The 25,754-nt window shown below is 37.1% G+C and overlaps 1 protein-coding gene across 2 annotated transcripts; it reads right to left on the bottom strand.

The window, feature by feature from the left end:
- Positions 160 to 25,635, bottom strand: LOC109718388. 2 transcript variants are annotated; one of them, XM_020244608.1, is made up of 28 exons: positions 25,524 to 25,635; positions 24,641 to 24,836; positions 22,824 to 24,557; positions 21,316 to 21,391; positions 20,220 to 20,342; positions 19,030 to 19,100; positions 18,845 to 18,951; positions 18,042 to 18,491; positions 17,018 to 17,203; positions 16,265 to 16,558; positions 13,944 to 14,573; positions 12,875 to 13,271; positions 12,352 to 12,494; positions 11,868 to 11,978; positions 10,252 to 10,452; positions 8,825 to 9,349; positions 8,630 to 8,689; positions 7,882 to 8,213; positions 6,553 to 6,961; positions 5,613 to 6,080; positions 4,947 to 5,063; positions 4,257 to 4,378; positions 3,425 to 4,154; positions 2,976 to 3,230; positions 2,301 to 2,483; positions 1,856 to 2,194; positions 675 to 1,252; positions 160 to 583 (listed from the first exon to the last, which is right to left on the bottom strand). In XM_020244608.1, exons 2-28 carry the CDS (start codon positions 24,816 to 24,818, stop codon positions 409 to 411), a joined length of 8,994 nt encoding a protein of 2,997 aa, XP_020100197.1. In that variant the 5' UTR covers positions 24,819 to 24,836; positions 25,524 to 25,635; the 3' UTR covers positions 160 to 408. The 2 variants fall into 2 exon arrangements, with proteins under 2 accessions (XP_020100197.1, XP_020100196.1); XM_020244607.1 differs by having other exon boundaries at positions 25,458 to 25,573.

Here is a 25,754-nt window from a genome sequence, read left to right as displayed (position 1 = left end):
CTAGTGATTTCGTTTCAGATTCAAGTGTTAAATAATTCTTCACCCGTGTGCATGTTGATGTTTCGGAGTGATAAGCCATCCAATACTACTGAATTTGTAGATTATTAATTTTCAAAATAATTCAAAAATAATGTCAATCTAAGATTCAATAAAAGTTGATTTTCAAAAAATAATAAAAAAACGATTGCTTCTACACATGAGAAAAGGTGAAGTTTCGCGATACAACGATCATATAAGGACTAAAACTCACTATTATAACGAATCAAAAGGAAAAGTGGGTCAAAATGAAAGCCAAAAAAAAAAAAACACTCACCTCACCCCGGCATTTTCAGACACTCCAAACCAGCCCACATCAATCAGAACCTCATTTACCATATAGAGACAGTTTGAAAAGGTGGTTTATAATATTTACATAAGAGGAAGATATGCTCCTCCATGGCCCCGCCGCAAAATTAGAGGGCCCGCATTCTCCGGGACCTTATCGAGCACCTTGGTGCACGAATCGATCACATCCCCAAATCCCGTCGCGATGGTCGACAGTTGCACCCTAAGCCTCAAATCCCTTGTCCTCTTCAAGAGGCTCCTGGTAGAAATTTCCAATGCTACTTTAGTATCTAAGATGGGTCTGCAGGGGAAAAAAAAGAATCTGAAATCTGAAATTCAAATATCTGCACCTGAATGACCGCGCTAGATGCTTCATCCACTCGGCCGGCAAGCCACCTGGCGAAAGCCACACGGAGAAGTGTGACTGGTCCCCCCTAGCCGCCACCTCCGCTCTGTAAAACCTCGCAAGCTCGAGAAGCATGGAAGGTTGTAAGGGGAGCACTGCGACGAACTCCGCAACAAACCGCTCGATCAGATCCGGCTTCAGCATCTGGTTCCAAAAGACTGGGGCCCACTCACTAGGTTGGTTTAGACCATAAGCCTCCGCAACAATCAGGGCTTCTTGGAATCTGGACTGATCGACAAGAACCCTCCGAGCGTTGGTATCTGAAAGATTGATCCACTGGATGTCGGGGATTCGGATTTGGATTGAGAGGAGGGAGGCTAGGGCGCATGCGCGGTGGGTCCGGTGACCCGCATCGATGGTGGAGAGGACCTCCGCCGCCTCAATGAGATGGCGCATTGCCTCGATGAGCTCAGTGTTCTCGCGGTCCTTCTCGCAGAGAGATGACCAGTGATTCATGTATAGGGCAGCCCGATATTCCAACAGGGAGGCGGCCTCGTGTTTCATGTCAAAGTGGTTGTAGACCTACATTGAACAAAGAGTAAATGAATGAGAAATGGAGGGAGAAAACCACTATGCATACAATAATATGCAGCTTTTTGATCGCCATCAATTTTCAATGTCATCATATAGGCTTTTATAATACCAGCAATAGGACCATTTCTATCATTCCTGCCGAACTAGTAAGTGCATGTGATCTTAGCTGCTACAAAAATTTCTCTACCCTCCTAAAAGCAAAAGCTGATTCGAGCTCTTCCAGGCTCAAATGTGTTTGTTCCAGACCGGAGCTCCTACTGCAGCAGCAAAAAGATGTTGCTGGAATTTTAAAGGAAAAAAGAAAAACTGTTTGTGCGGCTGCAAAAGCCTCAGCACATGGCCATATTTTTATGGTAGGTCGGAAGGACGTAATTGTTATGCAGGTTAAATTTTAGGGACTAGAGGGTCTAAATTTGAAACCGAGGATGTAAATCAGTGTGAAACTTTACATACCAAAATATTGATTAAGCCAACTAGGAAATATGTGCTCTATGTCCATGAAAAGTTCAGTTATATTGTCTTTTGTAAAGATTATTTTTGCAAGAACCTCTATAGAGATATTAAATAAATAAAACAGGGTTGTTTACAAACCATAGCAAATGCATCAAGATCATCCGGGTTGAAAAGCTTCAGCGAAGAAAGAACAACCATTCTGAAACCCCTCACTGCTGCTGCCGCACCGGTGGTTGCATCAGCAGCTGAGTATTTCTGGAGGAGGAGCTCAAGCTGGCCATTCTCTATGAGGATGTTAAGGACGAAGTTTAGGGCATGGAAGTTGCTTGCTCCGGTTATTAACCGAGCCAAACAAGAGAAATCCCCCTCCAGTACATAAGATTCAACTTTATTTGCCGCTAGGGTTATGAGGACATCGACCCCGTCCAAGCAGGCGGAGGAATGGTAATAATGGTGAGAGAGTATGAGGAGTTCGACCTATGAATATTATCACAGCACGATGAGAGAAGGGTATAACTTCTGGTAATCAACAAAGTAAAGAGGATATCTTATTCAAGCATCCTACAAAATATTAACTTTCTACCTCGCAAGCATGAGGTATTTCTTGTCCAGTCATCACCAACCGCATTAGTGCGTGGCCAATCTCTGGTCCTGAAGGGCAAAGTTCGGCCCACTTCAAGAAGTCAGAGAACCTCCACAAAAGTGGGGCTGGACCTTCCTCCTTTTGAGAATCCATGTACCCTCCACGATGCGCAGCTAGCAAGCCCTATAAAAAGCAAAAACAGATAGACTTAGTGGTTAGCATACAAGTACATGTTATAAAAAATTTTTGCAAATATACCTCAAAATGCAGCATTGCATATACAGCCCTCAGAAGTTACAATGTACTCAAACACCCTTTGAAATAGCCCATAGCTGAGTGTATATGTTGATTCAAAACTTACAAATTATGCCTGTACCTATCAAAATAGCCCATATTTGAGTTTATACCGCACCAGTTGCGAGCTTTTCGCACTGAAAATGCAAGTTCTGGGACAATTTTTGGGTAACCCTGAATCAGTTGATGGCTTCTTTTTTACCATAAACAGAGGTCGTTCACACAAATATGAGATAATTTATAATAATCAAGGGCATTCAAGACAACTATGAGTTGTTTTTCAAGCATTAAAACATAAATTGCAACTTTTGAGGGGTATATATGCCAAAATAAATACAATGCTAGCAATTATATGAACCAACAAGGAGATTAAAGACATGCCTTTAGAAATGATTCAGCAAGAATTCTTGCAATACTAGGAGCAGGCATCGTGTGAGTTTGAACTAAGAGCTTGGCTTCTTCAAGAGAGTCTTGTGCTTTTAGAGAAAGCAATTGTAGAAGCTCAATCGGCTGTTTCTCAAATGCCTCATAGAATGAGAGGCCCAATACTTTTGCTGCTTTAACAACTGCTATTATTCTCCTACAAAGACCACGACCACAACCTTCACCACACTTAGCAGCTAACAATTCCAAGGCCTGTAAATTGCAACAAATATCTAAGGGAAAAAAATACTTGTTTCTGAGACAAAATTTTAGAGATCTACATATACTCCCGCAAAGTTATCCCTTTAAATTCTAAATTTCCATGTATGCCTATCAAAATTGTAATTTCTTACATATATACTCTAGTACTTAAAAGAAATCTTCATACAACTAAAACAATACCAGACCTGTGTTGGGTCGATCATATTGTTGCTGTCTGGTACATTGAGTGATCGGATAATTGAAAGGGCTTCTCGATCAAGCACTTTCAAACTTATCTCCCCACTGCTACTGGACGATGATAAAGTAGCAATCTTCAAAGCAACATCTATTAGGACAAGTTCCAGCGGAACATGTGTAGGAGACAGCTTTTGCTGAAGCTGTTTAGCAGCACTTATTTGCCCAAATTCCAACAAGGAAAGAACAGCTCTTTCCATATCTACAGGCCTCACATTTTGCTCCCATCCAGAGACTGAGTCTTCAATCTTCTCACTTTCCTCTTGTAGTGCCAAATGTCTAGATATTTCAGCATTGGTCCTTGAATTTTGAGGAGAATAAGAAAAATCATCAGAATCATTTATGCTGTCATCATTATCAACATGCCTTCTTAGAGGCAAATAGGGTTTGCCCCTTCTTTTCATTCTTGAAATGTTTGCTGCTATCTGATGTGATACATTATTTTCCTTCGTGCCATTCCTATCTGTAGCCTTCATCCGTGTTACATTATTTATATTATTATCCATTTTTGTGATGATATTTGCAGTCTGTTCTATAATGCTGGTGGCATTTCTAACCACAAGATTCTGAAGAGAATTGGGTGGTGTAAAATCAGCTTCAGCTTTTGACTGAGCTTCTGCTTCTACAGCTAGAAGCCACACTCGAGTCTCAATCTCCCGCAAAAGGTTCAGAGGATAAACTCTATAAAAAAGAAAAGGAATTAATATTTAATACTTTGAAGAATGAGAAATACCAATTGGGCATATTTTGTTAAATCAAAGAAAAAATGGAACAAAAATTTACGGTGCTGATTGAGTTATAGTTCCACTTAGCCATTGTAAAGAAAGCAGGAGCATTTCATGTAGTTCTCTTGCTGGGATCTCTTTTTCGACAGCCTCTGCATGCTTGAGGAAAAATAATCCAGCCTGAAGACACAGTAGAATCAGATTTCACAATAATTGACAATTTAGGGGCTTTTACATAACATATATCAATATAATATCATCTATGCCTGTGTAAGATTTGAATTTCCATAAAAAAAAAAAAAAACTAAAAAGGCTCTACCCTTCTCTTTTGTTGGATAAAGTTCATGCATGCCACTCAAAAGTTTGAAATAACATAGATGACCCAAATATACATAAATACTCAAAAATACCTTTTTGGTATGAAAAAGAAGTGCATTTTGAAGAGCAGTAACGAATGCTTTTTGTAGATCGTGGGCTTATATGATATTCCGAACTATTGGAGGGTACCTATGAAGTTATGTCTCTAGAGAGCTATGCATCTACCAAACAATTCTTAAAGAGAGGCACTTTTCATGAAAACAAGGGTATTTACATAAGAAATTAAACTTAATAATAAATCAGACTTTTACAGGGATATATGTCAGTAGATAATTTTACAGTGCTACATTGTCAGTATTTCTTGATTAAATAGATGTTTCTTAAACATGTTGATCATCAAAATATTTGCAGATGCTGTTAAGAGGATAACCTGTAACGTGGGAAATGAATATCTAACAAAAAGCGCTTGACAATAGCCCCATAAAGCAGCTCTCTCTTGTGGGACATCCCATAGAAACTCCTTCCACTCCGCCACCATGGCTTCGGCCTGCATAATTCATTTTATATGATAAAAATTAAATTTTTATAAGAAAGAATGGGCATTGTGCAACTCTAATACAAGTTTTATGCCAAATAAGAACTCCCATGTCCCAAAAACTACATACTTTTCTTTGTATACAATATACAGAACAAACTCAATAAGCAGCTTTATGCAACAATCATGCTCGAAAAACTGCTAAAAAAACTACTTACTTTTCTTTGTATACATAACAAACTCAATATGCAGCTTTATGCAACAATCATGCTCGAAAAACTGCTAAAAGAGGAAAATTCAAAAAAGGCAAAACCTTTAGTTAACGAAAGTTGCAGCCTAATAAAGCGCCATATTTAACGTAGCAGCAAGTATTTTGTCTCAACATAGCATCTAATGGAAAAATAGATAATCATAATGCACTTTTGTATGTACAAAAAATTTGAGGGCAAACAGTACTTAAAGGGAGCACTTTTCTATGTACAAGGGCGGGACAATAAGCAAATTCACATTTTACAGGTGCCTATATGCAAATAGATGATTTTGCAGGACATATCTAAATACCTGTGATTCTGTGACATGATGAACAGCTGATTTTGAGGATGAATTACTTGAGTCCAGCTGCTTTGCCCAGTTACGAGCTTGCTCCCAACGTCCGTTTCTTTCTAATGCCATTAATAAAGAAAAGTCATCTGCAGTATCACTCCCCACAAATCCATAATCATAATCGGATAAAGAAGGTTCAGACAAATTAATTTTCCAGTACAGTCTGCGGAAATAAGCTGCAGAAGACCCGCCATCTCCAAAGTCAGCTGCTGCAAGAAGCTGTAATAAGCATCTTTGCTCGTATGCTGAGGGACATGTAGAAAGCATTGAATTTGCGGCTTTCACAGATGTGGTAATTATCCATGCTACATTAACTACCCCATCTCTAGCTGTGTTTGTTTGCGCAGAATGGAGATCATCCCTTATTCGACCCGAGAATGATAGTAGATGTGCCGAGGCTTCAGATAACCGCATTTGAGAAAATGCCTAAAATTGATAGAACATAAGAGTAGAGCTTGTAAGTCAGCCAAATAAATTGCACAAGTAGATCAGCGTGTCCAGCTAGAATCTAAAATTAGTCACAAATTAGTCCCGTAAGGCTGACCCCGGTATCAATCTTGCACTAAGATTTTCAATTTGGCAACTTAGTCCTTACAGTTTGACTCCAATTTCAATTTCTTCCCAAGAGTTTCAATTTTCACAATTTAGTCCTAAAAGTTTGACCTTCGTCCAGAGAGTTCCAATGATAACAAACATTCATGCAGACTTGCCGCCTTGTTTCTGACAGAAACAAAGGACTTTATTGTTATGCAAAATAAAGTTCAGGGACTAAATTGTTTAAATAGAGACTATGAGGATGAAATTGTAGGATCACTTCCAAACCTTCAGGGGCAAACTTCCTAATCAACAACAGAATCTGTAATTATCCATCAGTTTACCTACAATAGCAATGACTTACCTGAAGAGAACGAATGAAAGGGACAAGGGTACATGATGGTAGAAACATTTCAAATGCTCGTAGCAAGGGAAGAAAAAGGTGTTCTTGACAAAGCACTGCAACCATATTTGAAAGAGAAGCAAGCCCTTCATCATTATCACCCACAACTCTTGACTGCTCAACTATAAGCTCCTTTCTTTCCTCCTCAACAATTACTTCTTGATCAGTAGAAGCTTTAGAAGAGTCAATTACTATTGGTTTTTCCAATGTGGGTTCAGAGAATCGCCTCCTTTTTGGGTTCTTCCTATTATAATGGAAAGCAATGCGCTGGCCTTCGGTTGGTAATGCTTTATTGGTGGCCTTGATGGCAGCACCTACATTACTAGTTATTTTGGAGAAAATATCATCCACCTTGATGGACGATGTCTCCCTGAAAACGGAAAGAAAATGTTAATGGGGAAAGTAGCATGATTTTAGAAGAGAAAAAAGTTGTACTATAGAGATTGTAACAAAAAGGAGCCACTTTCTCATTTAGGACTTGGAAGTCATTGGTCAGTACAGTTTCTGGAACAGCTTCTCATGTCTCAGAAGCATCAGACAGGCTTTAGCAAACAAAAGGTTCAAAACTTCTACTTTCACAGGAAGCTGAAATAAGCCTATTTTGAGGTTTCAACTTTTGCTTTCAGGGAGGAGAGCATGAGATCTTAATTAAAACAGTCGATTGTATATGTAGTTCCTGTACTAATGCAATATTGAAATGTTGGAAATCAAAGTTTTGAAATGTTGGATAGCCGATTCAAAACAGTCCATAGTTCAGGTAACCTCTGTACGTTTTTTACCTTTTAAAAATTGGATCACAGTTTTTATTAACCGTACGATTGGGCCGGTCTAGTGGATCACCGACACCCAACTTGCCCTGACATTTGTCAATCACATTTTAGCGTATAACTTTTTTCTGTAAAATGACCATTTTACCTTTCTCCTGTAAAATGGATTTATAGAACATGGTCAGTTTACAGTAAAAAGGTCATGCGATGAGCACATGACCCAACAGATGTCAGGTAGTTTCAGTTAGAGATGCAATTCTATATACAGGAAAGTCAGGGACAGATGTTTGAGTAAAAATGTTTGAGTAAAAATTTCAGGGACAGTTTGCAATGCTGTGAAGTTACAGGGACTATTCAGACATTTTACCCTAATTAAAAAACTGCTAGTGCTGCTTCAAACAATGCTACTCATTAAGCACACATGAAGAAACTCTAGTGGGGAATAAAAAAACAGGCGTAAGCTATGGTTAAACCGAACATAGTAACTAGCAAGGACACAAGAACAAACAAAGAACAATGCTACCTTGCTGCTGTAATCTCAAGCCAAACTATTAAGCTTGATAGAGGGGACACATCTGGAAAGCATGAAGCAACAATTGCTAAAAATGGCCAGCGCATGTTTTTTGCTTTGTTTAGAAGCGCTCCCCCAGGATATTTTTGCTTCTCACACTCTGCGATAATAGCAAAAAGTTCCATAGAGAGATTATTTGGTCCATCAACCAATAAGAAAGCTTCACTGTTTCCTAAAGATGCCAAGTTTGCTGAAGAGTTTGCTTTCTTTCTTGTTGATTGCATGCTTCTAAGGACAGTTAATATGTGCATTTTCAGTCGTGGATCCCTTATCTCCTCAGATGCCTGAAAAGCACCCAAATTCAATAAATCACAACCAAGCTCCGGTAAAATAATATATGTACATACTACAACATGTAACCTTAAATTGTCATTTATTCTTTTTACATATACGTCCTTCAAACATCTGAATTTCATATAGACCCTTAGAAACCTCAATTTCTTTCATATAATCCTTTCACTTATAGAAATGCCCTTCCAGTAATTTTATCTCATAAAGAAACAACTTTCCCCGTGAATTGGATGAATCCTTAAATGAAAACTGCACTTTCAAGTGACATAGTTATATACATATGTAAACAGAATATTCGTTGGGATGAATAAGCAAATGGCCCTGAATAATACTAGCAATGTAGAATCCTTAGTTCCTATTATTAGCCCATGGTGATTAGCGAATGAATTTTAAAATAAAGCAAAATTACCACTCGGATAATAACATCAGTTGAGAATCCACTCAGCTGAGCTTCGCTTAGGAAACCAACCTACAAAAAATCAAAAAGGGTTTAAAGTAACTTTTGAGCTCATATATATGTCACTGCCATAAAAAATATATATATACAGAGAAGTAAAAAAAGTTAGAGATGGAGAGTGAGTAGGAAAGGGAGATAGATGAGTACCCAATCATTGTCATTCGCAAGCAAAGCAAGATATTTTGTACTTAATGGAAGTTGATGCATTGTACAAAACTCCGTAACTAAGCTCCAATGATGGCTAGCCTTTTTTTGCTCGGATCGAAACAGAGACCCATCACCAACACCAGTTAAAAGCCACGAACCACAGCTCTTTCCTTCATTAATTAACGGCAAACTAGCCTTTTCTAAATGGTGTAAGACACTTATAAGAGGCCGCGAAGGTTGCTGTTGTTGTTGTTTTCCTTTTGAACTTTGTGAAGAAACTGGTTGCTCCAAAAGACGGAGATAATCATGGCAGATATAATCTTCCGCTAATGAATGAGCAAGAGATAGAGTAATATCACTTCCAGGAACTGCCATGTTGGCCGACTTATTATAAGAAGAGATGCGCCGAAGTGCAGTGATATCAAGGCGAAGCATGTTAGTGGAAAGGCCACACAGTTCCAACAAGAAGATGCATGAGGCAACCAAAGTATAGTCTTCAAAGTGTGTGATAGCTAGTGGCAGAACCTAGTGTAGAAGAAGATACGAGAATTAATAATTTTCTTTTGTTTGAAGGGTTAATTACAAATTCAATCCTCGGAGTTCACACTAGATTACAGTTTCGTCCTTAGAGTTCCGATTACAACAATTTAGTCCCTGAAGAATCACTTTGATTTCAATTCCATTCTTGTAATTTCAAAAATTTTGTCAGTGAAGTTTATCTTTGACTCCAATTTCTATTTCATCAGAGGTTTTGACTTTATAACAACGCAAAGTCTGTCACAACATCTTTTCGGACAGAGGATCAACAGGACTAAACTACCATGCATTAACAAACTTTAGAGACTTAATTGTTGCAATCGAAACTAGGGATAGGCTGAAACCCCAATGACTGGGCAACAGGTCAGTTCAGTTTGGTTCGGTTTTTTATCTGAAACTGTATCATTTAGGACTGGAACTTGGTTCTGCTTTGGTTTGAACTGTTTAAAAGAAAATTGATATGTAACATATAAAATAGGTAAAAGGGTAACCAGTTGATTATGAACCTGAAGGTCTTTGGAGGAAAACAAAGTAATTACTTACTAAAATACATGAGAACATGTTACGGATTCCAAACATCTTTCACATAATACTAACCAGCATGCAGAACCAACCTAAACTGAATTTTTCATTTTTGGCGGGGTTCAGTTCTATATCTTCTCGGTTCCTTTTTGGTTGAAATATATATAAGTAAATAACAATCCCCATTTGGTTTAGCTTTTCTTCAAAAACCAAACAGCACTGTACCATGCCAACTCTGTATTGAAACTATAAGGACAAATAGAAATACAGATCAAGCATTTAGGACTAAATCTGTAATTCACCCTTAAATGAACTAAAACTAATGGAAACAAAGGAATCAAGTCATTTAAGCGATAAGCAGGGCATACTGATTGAACAACTGACACTTCGGTTTGACTTAACGCGGTGAGAATCTTTTGTACATCCAAATGTATGTTGTTGGGTTGTGCAGAAAGTTCTTGTCGTGCATTTGCTGATTTTAAGCTCAAAGCTCGTACAGAAAGAAGATGGTTGAAAGCAGCCAGTGCTTGGCCACGATGCAAATAATGCTCCACCTTGAACCCTTTGTCCTGAAGAAAGATACCGAGATACAGAAAAATCACGGAAGTATACAAATAGTTAATTTCAAGGGTGATAAATTAAAAGCACCAGTAATATTAAAATTTCACAATGAACTGAAAAGAAAGAACCAGAAATAGCATATAGCCTAGTCAACCTTTATGAACTCTAAGGACTAGATCAACGCATGAGAAATGTGTTTATTGAAAAGGTAGGAATATATTGACCATTTTTTAAAAATTTTTATTGTATATCTCCATTGATTTTTCCACTAGGATTTCATAAGCATCTTTTATTACAACTTTAGTCCTTGAAGTTTGACTCGAGCTTCAATTCGTCCTCACTTTCTTTTGTAATAGTACAGTAACTGAAGTTTGACTTCCATTTCAGTTTCATCCTCTGAGTTTCAATTTTAACAACATAATCTGTAAGTTCAACCCAATTTTAAATTTCACCCTCCAAGTTTAAGAAAAGTCTAATGATGGAGCATAAGTAGCAACTTTTTCAGACAGTATACTAATATAAGGACATATAGTTATGTCATACAAGTATACAACCTTTAGGGATTAGATTGCTACATAACTGAAACCATGAGATGAAATGGAAATGAAGGTCAAACTTCATGAACTAAATTTGTAATTGAGCCATTCAAGCCACATCTCTAAGCTATTTCTTTTAGCTGCCAAACTTTATCTCCAACTCTGGCTGTTAGTGTTTTTTTCTTCTTTTTTTTTACCCTTCAACTATTTTGGTCTTGACAAAAAAATTATGTCATCCCTAGTCCCCATAATACAGGTAGGGATGTCAATGGATATGGATACCCGAAATTTTATCCGAACCCAAACCCGAATAGAGCGGATATATCTAATGCTAAATAGATATGGATTCGGATATGGATATCAAAAATAAAAACCCGACAGATATGGATTCGGATATGGATTTTGACTGTACCCGATCCAAATCCGAACCCGACCCGAATTTATTTTGCATTATATATAATATATATATATATATATAAAAATTTGATGTTATATTTGAATTTGTATTTTAAAAATTTAGATTTAATGTAATATATTTTGAAATATTGAAAAAAAAAATAATTGTTTCGGGTTCAAATTTTCGGGTTCGGGTTTCGGATTTTTGGTCGGGTTCGAGTTTGGATATGGATTTTTAAAATCCGTCAGGTTTGGGTCTCAAGTTTGGAGTCGGGTTTGGAGTCGGGTTCGGGTTCGGGTTTTTGAAAATCTGCTCCAAATCCGACCCGTTGACATCTCTAAATACAAGTATGTTCACATGCTATTAAACATTCAAGAAAGAGAAGTCTGAAGAATAATAAGTACGTACTTCAGAAGATTCACCTCAGCAATGTAGAATTTGGCATATAGAGTAAAAGGAACCACCAACCATACTGAGAGTAAAACAATACCTGCAGAGAAGAATATAATTCCTCCTCGATGCTTTTCTGGATAGATGCTTCCCAAGATATAGCATTAACACCACTCTTAATTGCATCAGGTGATTGCCACCCAGAAGGGCCCTAACAGGAAAAGCATTTTTTTTTAAAAAAAAAGGAAATGAGTACCATATAAAAAAAACAAAAAAAAGGAAAAAGCAGGTTTCAAATTGTTTTATCTGAAATCATTAGCTAAGAGCACAATTCAAAACTTATTCCATGTTCATACAAAAAGAAAAGGAAAAGGAAGGTTTCAAATTGTTTATTTGGAAGTCATTAAGATATAATAAAAAGATAGACATGGTCAATATTTATATCCAACGAAAACAATTCACGTTTAAAGACAAATTTGTAAATATTTCCTTTTTCACAGGAAAAAAAATGATAAAAACAAGAAAGAAGAGATGTTTCACATAAAATGAAGACATTTAAAATCTTCAAGGAAAAGTAAAAGAACCTGGACAAATAATTTGAGTAACCTTCTGATGGAGTTTGAGAACCAGAATGGCAGCATTTGTGTCAATGATAAGTCACCACCGGTAGAGGAAAAATTGCTATACCGCCAATTTAAATAGTCTGTGAATGATGGCTTCTCATATACTGGAGAAAGGAAGGTACTTGTTCAGCCTCACAGGTATTCAGCTAGAAACATGTTATAACAATTAGAGTGCACATGAAGGACCCATTAAGCTCAGCTGGAGTTTCTACAGAAAGTTTTTCCTGAAGAATTGAGGCAGGGTAATAGCTTCCAGTTAACTTCTCACTTAACTGGAAGCATAAGCTTCACATTGGAGCTTCAGCTTTTTGAGACTTGAAGCTCATTTCAGCTCCCCACCACAACAAAAGCTCCAATAGTTTTTGGTTTGCCAAACCATGATTACTGCTTTTTCAAGTAGAGATGATATTCCCTAAAAAGGGACGAACAAGAACGAAGCAATAAAACCCAATAAATTCATTAAAAAAAAAAGTTAGAAGTTTACCATTATTTGCATTGGAAATTAAAGAACCATATGCATCTCGCCCAAAGCAAGAAGAAACAAGGGTCCTCCATAAAGTGGGATATTTCTGTAGACCAGATCTAAGATTCTCTAATGTGCACTGAAAGGATGAGCTAGCGTTTCCACTCACACTTCCAGAACATAAGCACTTTTGGATTGGAGATGCAGCATACATTAAAGTAGCCAATGCAGCAGTCGCTCCTTCTTCTTTAGCCATATAATCAATAGTGGGTATCATCTCATCATTACTCAGAAAATAAAGATTGCTATCAGTACTCCACTTACAAGACAAATTCGAGCGAGCGTTAGAGAATGATGCCTCATACTCACACCCTTTTACCCTCGAGAAAAGAAGCCACTTAGCCCATTCACAGTCTCCCTGAAGGCAAATTATCATTCAGAACAGGTCAAATAATTTAGTGAATACAACATAAACATGATGCAGAAAGATGTACATTTGGATAGACATAGTTGCATGCATTATTCTGTTGAAACCAATCTATACCGCTATACGCTTAACTTGGTTTGCTTTAGAAGTAGCTCGACTCGGTTTGGTTTAAAAAATTTCAGAAAATTTGATTCTCAGTTTTCGGTTCAGTTTTTAAAGATAAAAACCTAATAAATCCAACAGACTAAGTAAATTGAATATTTCATGTTATTTCCTTACTATTTATATAATTTTTTATCACCAAACTATAGACCAGAAATTATAAGCTTTGAATTATCATAAGAATTGTAATGCTTGATTAAAGATCTTGTAAACTTGGACCAGAAGTCCCTTTTAGAAGAGGTCTAAACCAATATAACTGAATCAAATGACACTGAAGTATCTTGGGTCAATTCAATGCAGTTCGATGCAGCTTCTTAATAAAAATTGATCATTTTGGTTCAATCCAATTTGTTGTCAAAAACCAACCGAAGCAACTTAATAAACAGCCATAGAAAGACCAAATGTAAGTAAAAAAAAAAAAAAAAACCTTAAATGGAAAATGAAAGTTGCTGGTTCTGCATGCAATAAGCATTAATTCTCATGGAATTTGGAAGAACTTACAGCAGCTTCCTTCAGCAAACAAAGAGACTCGAAGTTTTGGACCAAGTTATGATGGTCCAGATAAAGGTCCAAGAAGTGTGGCAAGTTATATCGTGTGCAATAATGTAGGACAAGTTTATGCACGGCTTCTGTGGTGTCTTTATGATCTTCTTTACTTAACACATCAAGATCAAGTGAACTGTTTGAAGATTCACTCCTTGAAGAAATTTTAGATGATCCAATGATTAAACCAGCTCGAGCAAGAAGTGCTACAAACTCAGCAATACTTTTCCAGTATTCTTTTAAAAAAATGTACTTCTTCGCAAATTCCTGCTCTAAAAGCTCTTTAAGCCACGACGAGCATGCATAAGAAGCTGGAGACTTCAATATTTTAACATGTGGGATATCCATGTAAATAGATTCCAACTCTTCAGCGGCACATATATACATTCGAGTATCAGTTTCAATATTAGTAGCAGAAGGATAAGAATCATCTAAATTAACTTTGAGAATTTCTTCTGATAATGATGATGAAGGGACTATATCCAGGAGTTTATACAGTTCATCCTTATTGTTGTGAGATGAGTGATATTCAAACTGGGATTCCCAAGGTATGTGGATTCCCATATGAAAAGGTTGATCCAGCACTATCTGCATTGCAAGAGCAGTTCTCTGTTTAAAATATTTGAAGCCAACATGCCAACGAAAACAAGAACAGTACAAAAGATAAAGAAATGATGTAACCAGAATAATTCAAAGTAGCATGAATATTTGGTATTCTACTTGTCATTAGTATGTAATGGAATTCAAAGACATGCTGCTATTGTTTATACATAGAGAGAGAGAGAGAGAGAGAGAGAGAGTCCGGCTGGGGTGCTTCTAATAGCACCAAGCATTTGGTGCTACCAAATTTTCCACCGTTAGATTTACCCATTTGACCATTTCTATCCATTAGATCATACTATTCAACCAATCACCCACTCAACCCTAGAGGACCACTATCATCCTAACATCACATTCCTTCATTCAAGGGCCAAAAACCTAATAGCACCAATGACTTGGTGCTATTAAAAGCATTCTAGCCTAATTATATATATATATAGAATTATGCTAGAATACTTTTGGAAGTAAACAGAGGAACTTACTTCCATGTCATTTTTGGCGATGGGGAATATGAGTCGATGATCTACACCATTGAACTTGATTTAGGCTATTTGAACTTCTTAAGTTTTGAATTTTGCAATTTTAGGATATCATTTGCCTCATGATCAAGTGGCCTCAAATTCACTTTATATCAGTCACTAAAAATTATTAATTTTGAGATCACCCGAATACTAGGCAAATGATGTTGTAAAATCGTGAAATTTGAAATTTAAGAAGTTCAAATAGCCTAGATTAAGCTTAACGGTGTGGATCATCAATTCGGATTCCCAATCACTGGAAATGACACAAAAGTAAAATCTCTCGTTTACTTCCAGAAGTATTCCAGCTAGACCATATATATATGTATAGAGAGAGAGAGAGAGAGAGAGAGTGTTCACCTGGTACCAGTAAATGAATAGCATTTACTATCAACTTTCTAGCCCTTAGATCAATGCTATTCCGCCTACCACCACTAAACCTCAGGCATTTAAAGGCTAAAAAGTTGATAGCAAACACTAATCCTTATCAAAAGCATTCTAGCAACTATTCATTTACTATCAATAGTATAATAGCTCAAGTCTATAAATATATATATATAGAATTGAGCTCCTATGCTTTTAAAAGTACCAAGTCATTGGTGCTTGTAAGTTTTCAACCCTTGGATTAAAGGATGTGCGGTTAGGATGATGTGGGCCCCCTAGGGTTGAGTGGGTGGTTGGTTGAATAGTATAATCTAACGGGTAAAAATGATCAAAGGCATAAGTCTAACGGTAAAAAATTTACAAGCACCAAGTGCTTGGTACTTTTACAAGCACCATAGCCGGACTCTATATATATATATATATATATGTATGTATGTGTTAAGAAGTTGATAATTTGATTGTGGTCAAATTCTCTATCACAAAGCATCAAGTACATAACATAATACAACTACTATTAAAAAAGTTGATGACCAGAACTTTATCAAACTTCCATTCAAAAAAAAAAAGCACACCACACTGAGAGTTGGTTTTATGGGCTATACATGTCAGAAAATTTTGTATGACAACATTATTACTACATAAACAACATGTGTGAATTAATTTATGTTGTTAGTTTTTACACTGTAGATTCTCACACTATTGCCACACTACTATGCTTCACAGACTATTCTGACATGAGGCTACAAAATAAGTTGAAACTAACAGTATGGCACTTACACGGTCCATAGTTCGCGAGTCCCAGGAATCAGACCACACAGCAGCACAAGCCCAATACCCAGAATGAGCATCATCTTCACAAACCTCAGATGGAGCAATAGTACTATCGACATTTGCCCAACAACCAATAACAGCTCCATCAATATCCCCACATTCAATAATAGTATTATCATAAACATGTAAAACCAATGATGTCCTATCTGCTTTGGTGGATGCAACCTTTGAAGCAGCTTCGCGAATAAGTTTTTGCTTCCCATTATATGTGCCCCAAAAACTACTGCTAGGATACAATCTCTTTTCAATCCAACAAAAGCAAAATTTATGATTAGTATGATACAAGATTGAATAGTATGCTTGATATGAAAGCATGCTGAATTAATTACACAGCAAACAGTAACTACTTTAGGCATATAAAAAAAAAAAGAAATATACATAGATACCCATCTACGTACAATATACCTGCGAATATTAATGACTGCCTTCAAAAATTTGATTTCTTACACATATTCCCTTGAACTTAAATAAACACATCTCTTTAAATATTTTATTTTCAATATAAAATCAACTTTTCCCATTTGGATGATTCCCCAACTTAGGACAAGGTTTTCTTATTTGTAAGAAAGCCAGCAGATATGTATGGAATGAAACTTTCACAGGGATATGCACAGAAAAGTATGATTTTACAAGGATCTATATTTAAAAGTCTCTTCAAAATATTGACAGAAACACACAAGATGAGGCATACAAGCAAACCTCGATCAGAGATATTCTCTCCAATATCTTCCACTCATGTGATCTTAAGTATCCATACTTCTTCATTTCTTCTGCAACTCGTGCTCTGAGTGATCTCCTGACAGTACCAAACAACAACTGTCTGAGGACAGTTTCTATATCATCTCCAAGTCTTTCTAGTGTAGCCAAAGCTAGCCCACTTTCACCCTGTCAATCAGAATGTGTTAAAACACAGCAGAAACTCAAGTCAAATCATAGAAAGCATGGCAAGATGTATTCCCATTGGGTTGACCGATCTGGTCTGACCCCGAAAATAATCACATCAGGACATAAAACACTGTTTATAAAACTTGGCCCACAAAATGTTCTCTCCAAATTAATACCGGTGTTGGGTCAATCGGACTAACCAGGTGCAGGTCGGCCCTGCATAGTAGATGATCACTGGACCTTAGTGAATCATGGGCCAACTCAAGTTCTTCTGTCGAGAGAAAATGCCTGGCCCGGTCCTGGATTTCTCTAGCTATTTTGAGCACAGGCCCAGTCCAAATGGCCATGCTTGGTCGGGCCAAATTAAAATCAACCATTCCAGGTGTGGAGGCTTTAAAGGAAACTAAAGACCGACCTGGATTTTATCGGGCTTCCGAGATCCAACCTAGCCCAACAGATGGGATTGATTTTACGCTTTATCTAATCCAGTTTTGACCTGAACAAGTTTTGTTTCTCTTCTACCTAGAAGGCAGTGTTTGGTCTGAGGATCCTCTAGCTGGGGAAAAGTGAGAAGTTACTCAAAAGTTGAACTCATAGTTCTAGGTGTTATCTCCATAGTGTTTGGCTGAGAATAGTGGGGATTAGTAGAAAATGTAGGGGCCGACAATAGTGAGGAGGTCACCATCCCCGATGGAATTGCTATTCCTCGCATAAAGGACATATCTTCCCTACCCAATTCCAAGTAAGGATAGCTCATACTTCCATTGTGTTTGGTTGGATAGTGAAGAAGTTTACCACTATTTACCTAAATGTTGCGAATGATAGAACAATACTGTACCTTTATAAACAGATCGTAAGCAAGAGATCTCCCAACTTCCCGAACTTCACTGAAGGTATCTTGAGATTCCTTTTCAGAAACTGACTCCTTTTGACGTAGGAGGTGAAGCTGAAGAACAGCCAAAGGGAGACGGCCCGAGTGTAAAGCATCTTTTACAACAGTTTTTAGGTCGAAATTATCTATTTCCCAGCGTCTAATCATATCCTTGGTGTTCTCCAAAATCATTTTTTTTCTTAGGTCTTCCGCTGTTTCACGGAAATCACTAGAATTGGCTAAGTTCATAGCTGATTTTGCAGGTGTCAAAGCTAGATTTGTTGGTGTTGAATCTTGCATATTATGAGATTCCACGGCATGTAGTGAAGCAGTATCAGCAATAACAACTGGAAGCAGAGAATCATCCTGCGACAACTCTTTTTCTGCCATGTTCGTTGCATCTCCGCCATCTGCGAGCTACAAAAATAATAATACTAAAAGTTAAATAATCACATTATTTCCCCTTACTTTTATGAAGGTGCCAATTTGGTTAACTCAACTATTATCTTCATCAAACAAGTCCCCCAAGTCTTAAGAAATTACAAGTTTATTATTTTTATTAGCTTTCAACCATCCACTGACAAAATAATTGATATGCCCTTTAAGATTATGTCAAAAAATGTAACTATCTGATAAAACGGGTTGAAATTGATAACTTATTGAGCTGTAGGGACTTAATTGGTAATATAAAGAGTTTCGAAACTTCATAGGTAGCTTAAACTTTAACAAACAAAATGACTACCGATCATGAAGAAAGTTCACAGTAATACCTCAAGAACTAACTTCTTGCTTTTTGCAGCCACTCGGCCTTGGATATCTCTGATGACCTCCAAAAAGTAAGCCATTTCACAAAGCTTTCTTGAATTGTCCACCTCATCTAAATTTACATTGAACAAATTAGATCTTCCTATGACTTCAATACCTTCTGATACTTCATAGTTCACACAACATTTACCTTTCTTATTTTTCAAGAGTCCATATCTTCGAACCATTTTAGTTGCAAACCGGGATGCTAAAGACATCAACCTGCATTCACACTGTTTGCATTACAAATCAAGTTGAAGCTCAACTAGCATGTCACGATCTTCATCATCAATAATTTTTTTAAAATTTGCAGACTAGTTTACCTTCCGAGGAAACATATTCAGTTACTGGCATATACAGTCAGTTTAAAAAAACTAAGAGCCTGTTTGCCCTTGCTTCTGCTGCTTCTTTTGCAACAGCTGCGCTTAGAGACCGTTTATTAAAGAGAAAAATCTAAAGCTTCCACTGCTATGCCGCAGTGGGAAGCAGAAATTAGATTCTGGACTCAAGCATACACTCCAATTTGGAGCTTCTAATTCTACTGCAGAAAGCAGCTGTTGAGGGTATCTTCATATGATCCTCCTAAAACAAAAATTCATTAAAAGGAATTACACCTAGTAGCAGGGCCAAACAGACCATTAAAAGTAAAAAAAAAAAAAAAAATCAATTAATCACTGTCAAGTAGTGTTCTTCATAGATTGGCTGGCTAAACATTGTACAGCAGAGAAGTTACAGTAGGACAAACAAAAGGATCATCAGGAATAAGTTTCAGCAACTATTGCCACTAAACCATGAAATACATGTTGCCCGTACTCCACTAAAACCTCGCTATCCAAATGATTTATCCGCCTACAGGAACCCACCTCCAACACAAATGAATGTTTATGGTCGCCGTTCCTTTTACCAAAACTTGTAGAGGAAATAATTAAAAAAGAACAACAGCATTTCAAGAAAGATCTACATGAAGAAACTAAACTTGGTAAGTTTTCGTTGTTGATTAATTTTATCTTCCCAAAATATATGCTCAGTAAGGACATGTAGAAGAAGGTAAGACAAGAGAGCAAGTTCATATTTCGAAGAAGTCCATAGTATTATATGTTTTCCTTGCTTTTGTATATCAACCAAAAAATAACAAGTCGTTTTCATATCCAATGGCCCATTGATACCACTTAGCAAAACATTGTACAATAATTATGACATATATGTCATAGGTCACAAAGCTCGAAACTAACTATATACAACAAAAACAAACAGTTTTTATCGAAAAAAGAAACCCTTTAATTCCTTAGTACTTGTTTCTGATGATAAAATAGACACATTTGTCATGTGAAGAAAATATACCTTGATGCGACAGCAACTTCATTTTCACTTCCAGTTCTGCAAAAGATCTGATAGACAGAAGTAAATAAAAGTCTCAAGACGCCTTCCTCAGCTAGATTGATGTCCACAAGCATATTCAAACATCTGTTTATCCATCGATCCCATAGATTCAAAAAACAAACAAAAGCTTAGATCATCCCAAACCAAATCGTATTTAGAAATGCAGTCATACATTCTTCATGGTCAGGTGGATCTACAATATGACCACAGTCATATTTAAAGATGCCATCAGACATTCTTTACGGTCATGGGATCTACAATTTGACCACAGTCAGTAACCAAACACAATCAATTCTACCGTTGAAGAATTATCACAAGATGAAATGGTTAATTGGCAAATATGTTGCTTACTAATCTATTCTTAGATAAGACAACCGACCAGTAAAAGTTCGTGCATCCGAACAAAAATGCTAACTAATTCAACATACTGTGTTATGTTTTGACAATTCAGTTTTAGCCTTTAAGGCTAAACTACACAAACCGCCCATGCACTTTGCCTGTTACAAATAACCCCCTAACCCTGCATGTTACTTGTCTCTCAGATGTTGCAAAATTTTAGGATGTTTGTTGATTTAAAGGAAAAACTAAAACAAAGGACAATTGGTAGATAACACAGCTTACAAGTAACATATAACGGAAGGGAATGAACGTAAAATTTGTTGGGATTTTTTTTCTCTTCAACATTAAGTACAATCACTACCTGCCAAACAGCTTATAAAGAAGTTCTCTTTTTAAAGGAATGTAGAATGTTAGTGCTAGCGTGAGAAATCAGAGTTATTAAATGGGACATGCTCTTTCTAGACCTCTATCGCAGACATTTAGCAAACAATCATTTCCTAAAGAGAGTTTTGAAACCCAGAAAAGCTAGCATAAAAGTCTTATTGGTTAATACAATTCAAGCTGAAAGAACATGATGACAGAATTTTCCACAAGAAGAAACTACAATATCACCTACAAATAAAAATGATTAATTAAAATTCCGTAGATGGAAGTTAAAGGTTTATGCTTTTCAGATAAGAAAGCTGTAAAAATCAAAAGGCGTAAGAAAACATCTTACTGTTCTATTTCATCAGATTTTAAGTACTGCAACGCCAACTGCATCTGACGGATCCTAGCAATTTTGAGGCTCCATCCTGCCATTATATTAACTATCCATATTAGCTTCTAGAAAGCATGTAATCACAACTATGCAGTGATAATAGCTAGGTTAAAATTTCACTCAACTAGTTAGCTCTGATGCACTTGCGTCAATGGTATATGAATGAATACATTTAACAGGTAAATGTGTGGGTAGCTTCCAATTTTTTCATTTACTGCAATGTGATCCCCGTTGCCCGTATTTTCTACCTAAAATAGCTTATTCTTTCATCTTACCCGATTATTGCATTTTCATTCTTATTCCTTTTTATTCCAAAAATATTTGGCATCTTTACTCACTGTAACCCAAATTACCTAGTATATGATGTGAAAAATCATCATTCTGATTAATCATCAGATATCTGTTCTAATGGACTCTAGGCTATTCGGACGGGAAACTATAACGAACAGAGGTGCAAAATCAAGAAAATAAGGTGAGATCAAGAACTAATCTATTTAATTGAAAAATCTAAGACCCAAGTTACAAAAATTCAAATGTATAAACATTAGCACAACATGTACCCTACAAATATGGGGAAACATCCCAAAAATGTAATTCACATGTTAGACGTCAATAGCAACTCCAAAATCATCTAATAGATTAAAAATCAGCATTTACTGCTAATATGAAGCCGTATTACCCAATCATTGGACTAACGGAATTTGTATTGTAGTTGTTTTACCTCTCAATAAAAAGTTCCCGTTTGTCTTCAAGATACCTCTCACAAACCCCCTTTTCAAGGTCATAATGGCAGGTAATAGTGAGCAATAAGCACGCTCAAGAAAAATAAATACAATATAAACCTAAAAGATAAGATATACAAAAATCCCTATTATAAGTAGAGTTAATTAGAGAGAGACTGTTTCAACATCAAACAACATCCCTATTGTGTTGTGGGATCTATACCTAGCCCAGAAGAACTACATCACTAAGAACATTGAACTGTGTTACTCCCTCCCAAGTCCCAACTAATTGAGAAAAACACTTCAAAGTTCAAACAAGAGTTCAACCTGTTTTAGAAAGCATATGTTGTTCCCTAATGCTAAGACTCATCTCCGGACAAAATGGTATGGGGCAAGCATTCTGTTCATCACGTATATTTTGTTAGGATTAGATAAGAAGATTAGCTCTGATTACTTCTGATTGCATAATTATATGGAGATAACTTTACTCCTAATTGCCGGAAACATTTTCTGAAATACCAACAACAAAAGGTTTTTCAAAAGGGAAAAAAAAAAAAAAAATCTGTAGCCCTAGTGCTAGGACATAATCAATTAAGGATGATTCGAAGTGCTATTTCCATTGTTCGGTACCCATAAATAGCTTCTGTTCTTTTCAAGCAAAATGAACTCCAACAATAAGTAGCAAATTAAAGCAGGAAGAGAGAAGAAAATTAGCAAATAATTTTGAATGGGGCTTAAACTAACCATTCTCCTGACAAAGGCGATCAGCTTCTTCAGGACCTTCATACAACAGCACTCTATCCAAAACCTCTATTTGCCAAGGCCTCCACGTTTCTGCAGATTCCTTTACCGACACCAAATTCTTAGCCTCTTTTGCATTGTCGGAAGCTATATTTGGTTGCCAATATCTGACGGCTTCTGGGAAAGCACTTGATGAAATTGGAACTGATGGAAGAGTAACAGAGAGCCCATCTTTGGTAATCAAATACAGACATCCCTGAAAAGAACATCCAATTGATTCTCCGAGAGCAGCAGACTCTGGAAAGCACTTTTTGGACTGCCAGCTGGCACCCAAGTCTCCGTCATCAAGAACAGATGTAGTCACACGCAGCTCAGTGTGAACTATTTTATTGCAGCTTTTGACAAATCTAGTGATTCCAAAGGGTGAAAGGCAAATCATTTGATCCGTATTTGTTCTATACAAAGGTAGAAATACTCTACGTAAAGGATTATAAGCTCTTTCAGACCCAGAAAGTGAATTTCTCCCATCTTTTAGATGTGATCCACCAGTAAAACCGCTTATAAAGTCATCTGGTTGGCTTTCTTTACTCTGAATATATTGTTTAGTTCCACCTATCTCATGACCAGCAACCTTCCAAAAAGCTAATATGCCACAGTTGGAATGGGTAAAAGTGGATGGAGATTTATGAAGCAAAGGATGGTTTCCAGGTATTATGTCATCAGCACTAAGTACATAGATTACTCCATGTTCATCGACAATAGCTAGTAGAGGATAGTAGGAAGCCACAATTAATCTCTTAAACTTTCTAGGGTAAGCAGGAACTATACAGTTCTGTGAAGCATCAAAACAAGAGACAGTGCTACCAGAATTTACATCACAAATACAGATCAAACCGGAGGTATTAAGACAAATGAGAAAATTGTCTGAAAACTGATAATCCACCCACTCTGAACTGGGACTACCAGGATAGAGATCCTGCAGATTTACCGAAAATAGCCACTTCACACCCCACTGGTATAGCTTCATAACCACCACCAAATTTTTGCTTGAATTGTTTAGATTATCATCACTGTTTATTAAAACATCTTCTCGAAGAGTCAGAACCAAGCCAATAAAACGATGTGATGAACTAGCAAACACTCTTGAACACTCAGCACTTTCAGTTTTCCTATTCCCAACTGGAGGATCAGTGCCAGCACAGAATTCCAAAAATGACAAAATACTATTATAAATGCTAAATGATACAACCTCTGCAAAATCAGGGAATAACGATGATGGAGGAAATCTAGCTAAATAATCACCATTAGAAACACTCGCACTGATTTCTGTGACGAAAGTACGAAAATATTTTTTCTGACTAGGATTAGACAACTTTGTATCTTGAGATGGGCCCCAATCTACCCACTTCCCACGCATTTCTCCATCTTTTAGCTTCGATTCAGCCTTTGGTGTGTTTTTATCAAGACGACGGAAAGCGTGAATTACAATGCTGTTATTGCCTGACACAATGAGAAGTTCACTAAAACCAGACTCCTCAACTTGACTGTAAGCATCGCCACAGTGGCCCCAAGCCAAAGACTTCACGCCGGAAATAACAGGACAACACTCAAATGCTGAAAATTGAAATCTATCAGAACTAACAGTATATGAGTTGGTTTCTGAAGGTTGTTTAGTGCTTGTATTGCCTTCTGAAAACTCTGATGAGCATGACTCTTGAGCTTCTAAAGAAAACCGCCCTGAGTCGACACAGATCAAAATCAGTAACAGGAAGGATAGCAGAGAGAAACAGAGAAAGAGATATTTTCAACCAAAGAAACACCTGGAGTAAGAGAAAGTAACATGGCTTCAAACTGGTGTGAAAGCAACAAAAGTAGCTGCCTTGTTGGGGATATAAAAGCTTCAGAAAATTCCGATATCTCAAGTTGAAACGGCAACCAATGCCACTTTTGTAACTGCAGCACAGCAAGGCCATCTCCAATCTCACGAGGTTTAGACATAGCTTTTATTTGCTTCACCTGCAACAATTAATTTGTTATGTTTGCTAGTGTTCTACTGTTGAACCATAAATTGAGTGTGTACATAACTACATATATACACACATGCAACAAGCACGCTAAAATTTGAATGTCAACTGCAAGACTTCTCCTGATGATCATGGAATCGTAAAAGACCATCTTAGCAGTAGAAGATAATGTTAACTACAGAACTGTACATGTTTCGGTTCCAGTCCAGAGTGCAACCTAGCTCTTCAAACTTCATTTAATTCATAAAGCTCATAGCAATCACAATTGAACACGTCCATTTTCCACTTGTTAGTTCCATTTGAATCCAAATTTGCGATTATTCCACCATGCAAATCCAAATTTAAACCAAATTAATCTTCTTCATGTGCATACATCAAAGACCACCCATTAGATCATTATCCAAGCAACGAATCACTACGAAATCATCATGATGCACAACAGATGAATCTCCGATCAAGTGATTAGCCAATAAATTAGTATATTAGCATCAAACACGATCCTCGTGAGCTTAAAAGCTCAATTTGATCCTGCTTCTACAGTAATCCATGGTTCGTTTACAGATTAAACAATCGAAATCTACGCACCGAGTTTGGGAGGGAGTAAAGGAGTTACCTGTCGCCGTTGATGGATGGAGAGAGAGAGAGAGAGAGAGAGAGAGAGAGAGAGAGAGATCCCGACCTCGTCTTCAGTTTTGGGGCGAGGCGGTGAGAAATTTTGGTCGAGTTTGGGGCACGTCCGCGACGCACGTGCTATCACGTGATCTGAGAGAGAGAAGGTGAAGCTGTGAGAGACGGGAATACGAGATCCATCGGAGGAAGCCGAACGTACAGAATTTTTCTATGCGGGTTCCCGTACCAGTAAATTTGAGACATCCTGTCCGTTCGTTACCGCGGGGAAGATCGTGACGTT

Source organism: Ananas comosus, linkage group 12 (genome assembly GCF_001540865.1).
Source record: "Ananas comosus cultivar F153 linkage group 12, ASM154086v1, whole genome shotgun sequence".
NCBI lineage: Eukaryota > Viridiplantae > Streptophyta > Magnoliopsida > Poales > Bromeliaceae > Ananas > Ananas comosus.
This window is presented reverse-complemented; position numbering and strand designations above follow the sequence as displayed.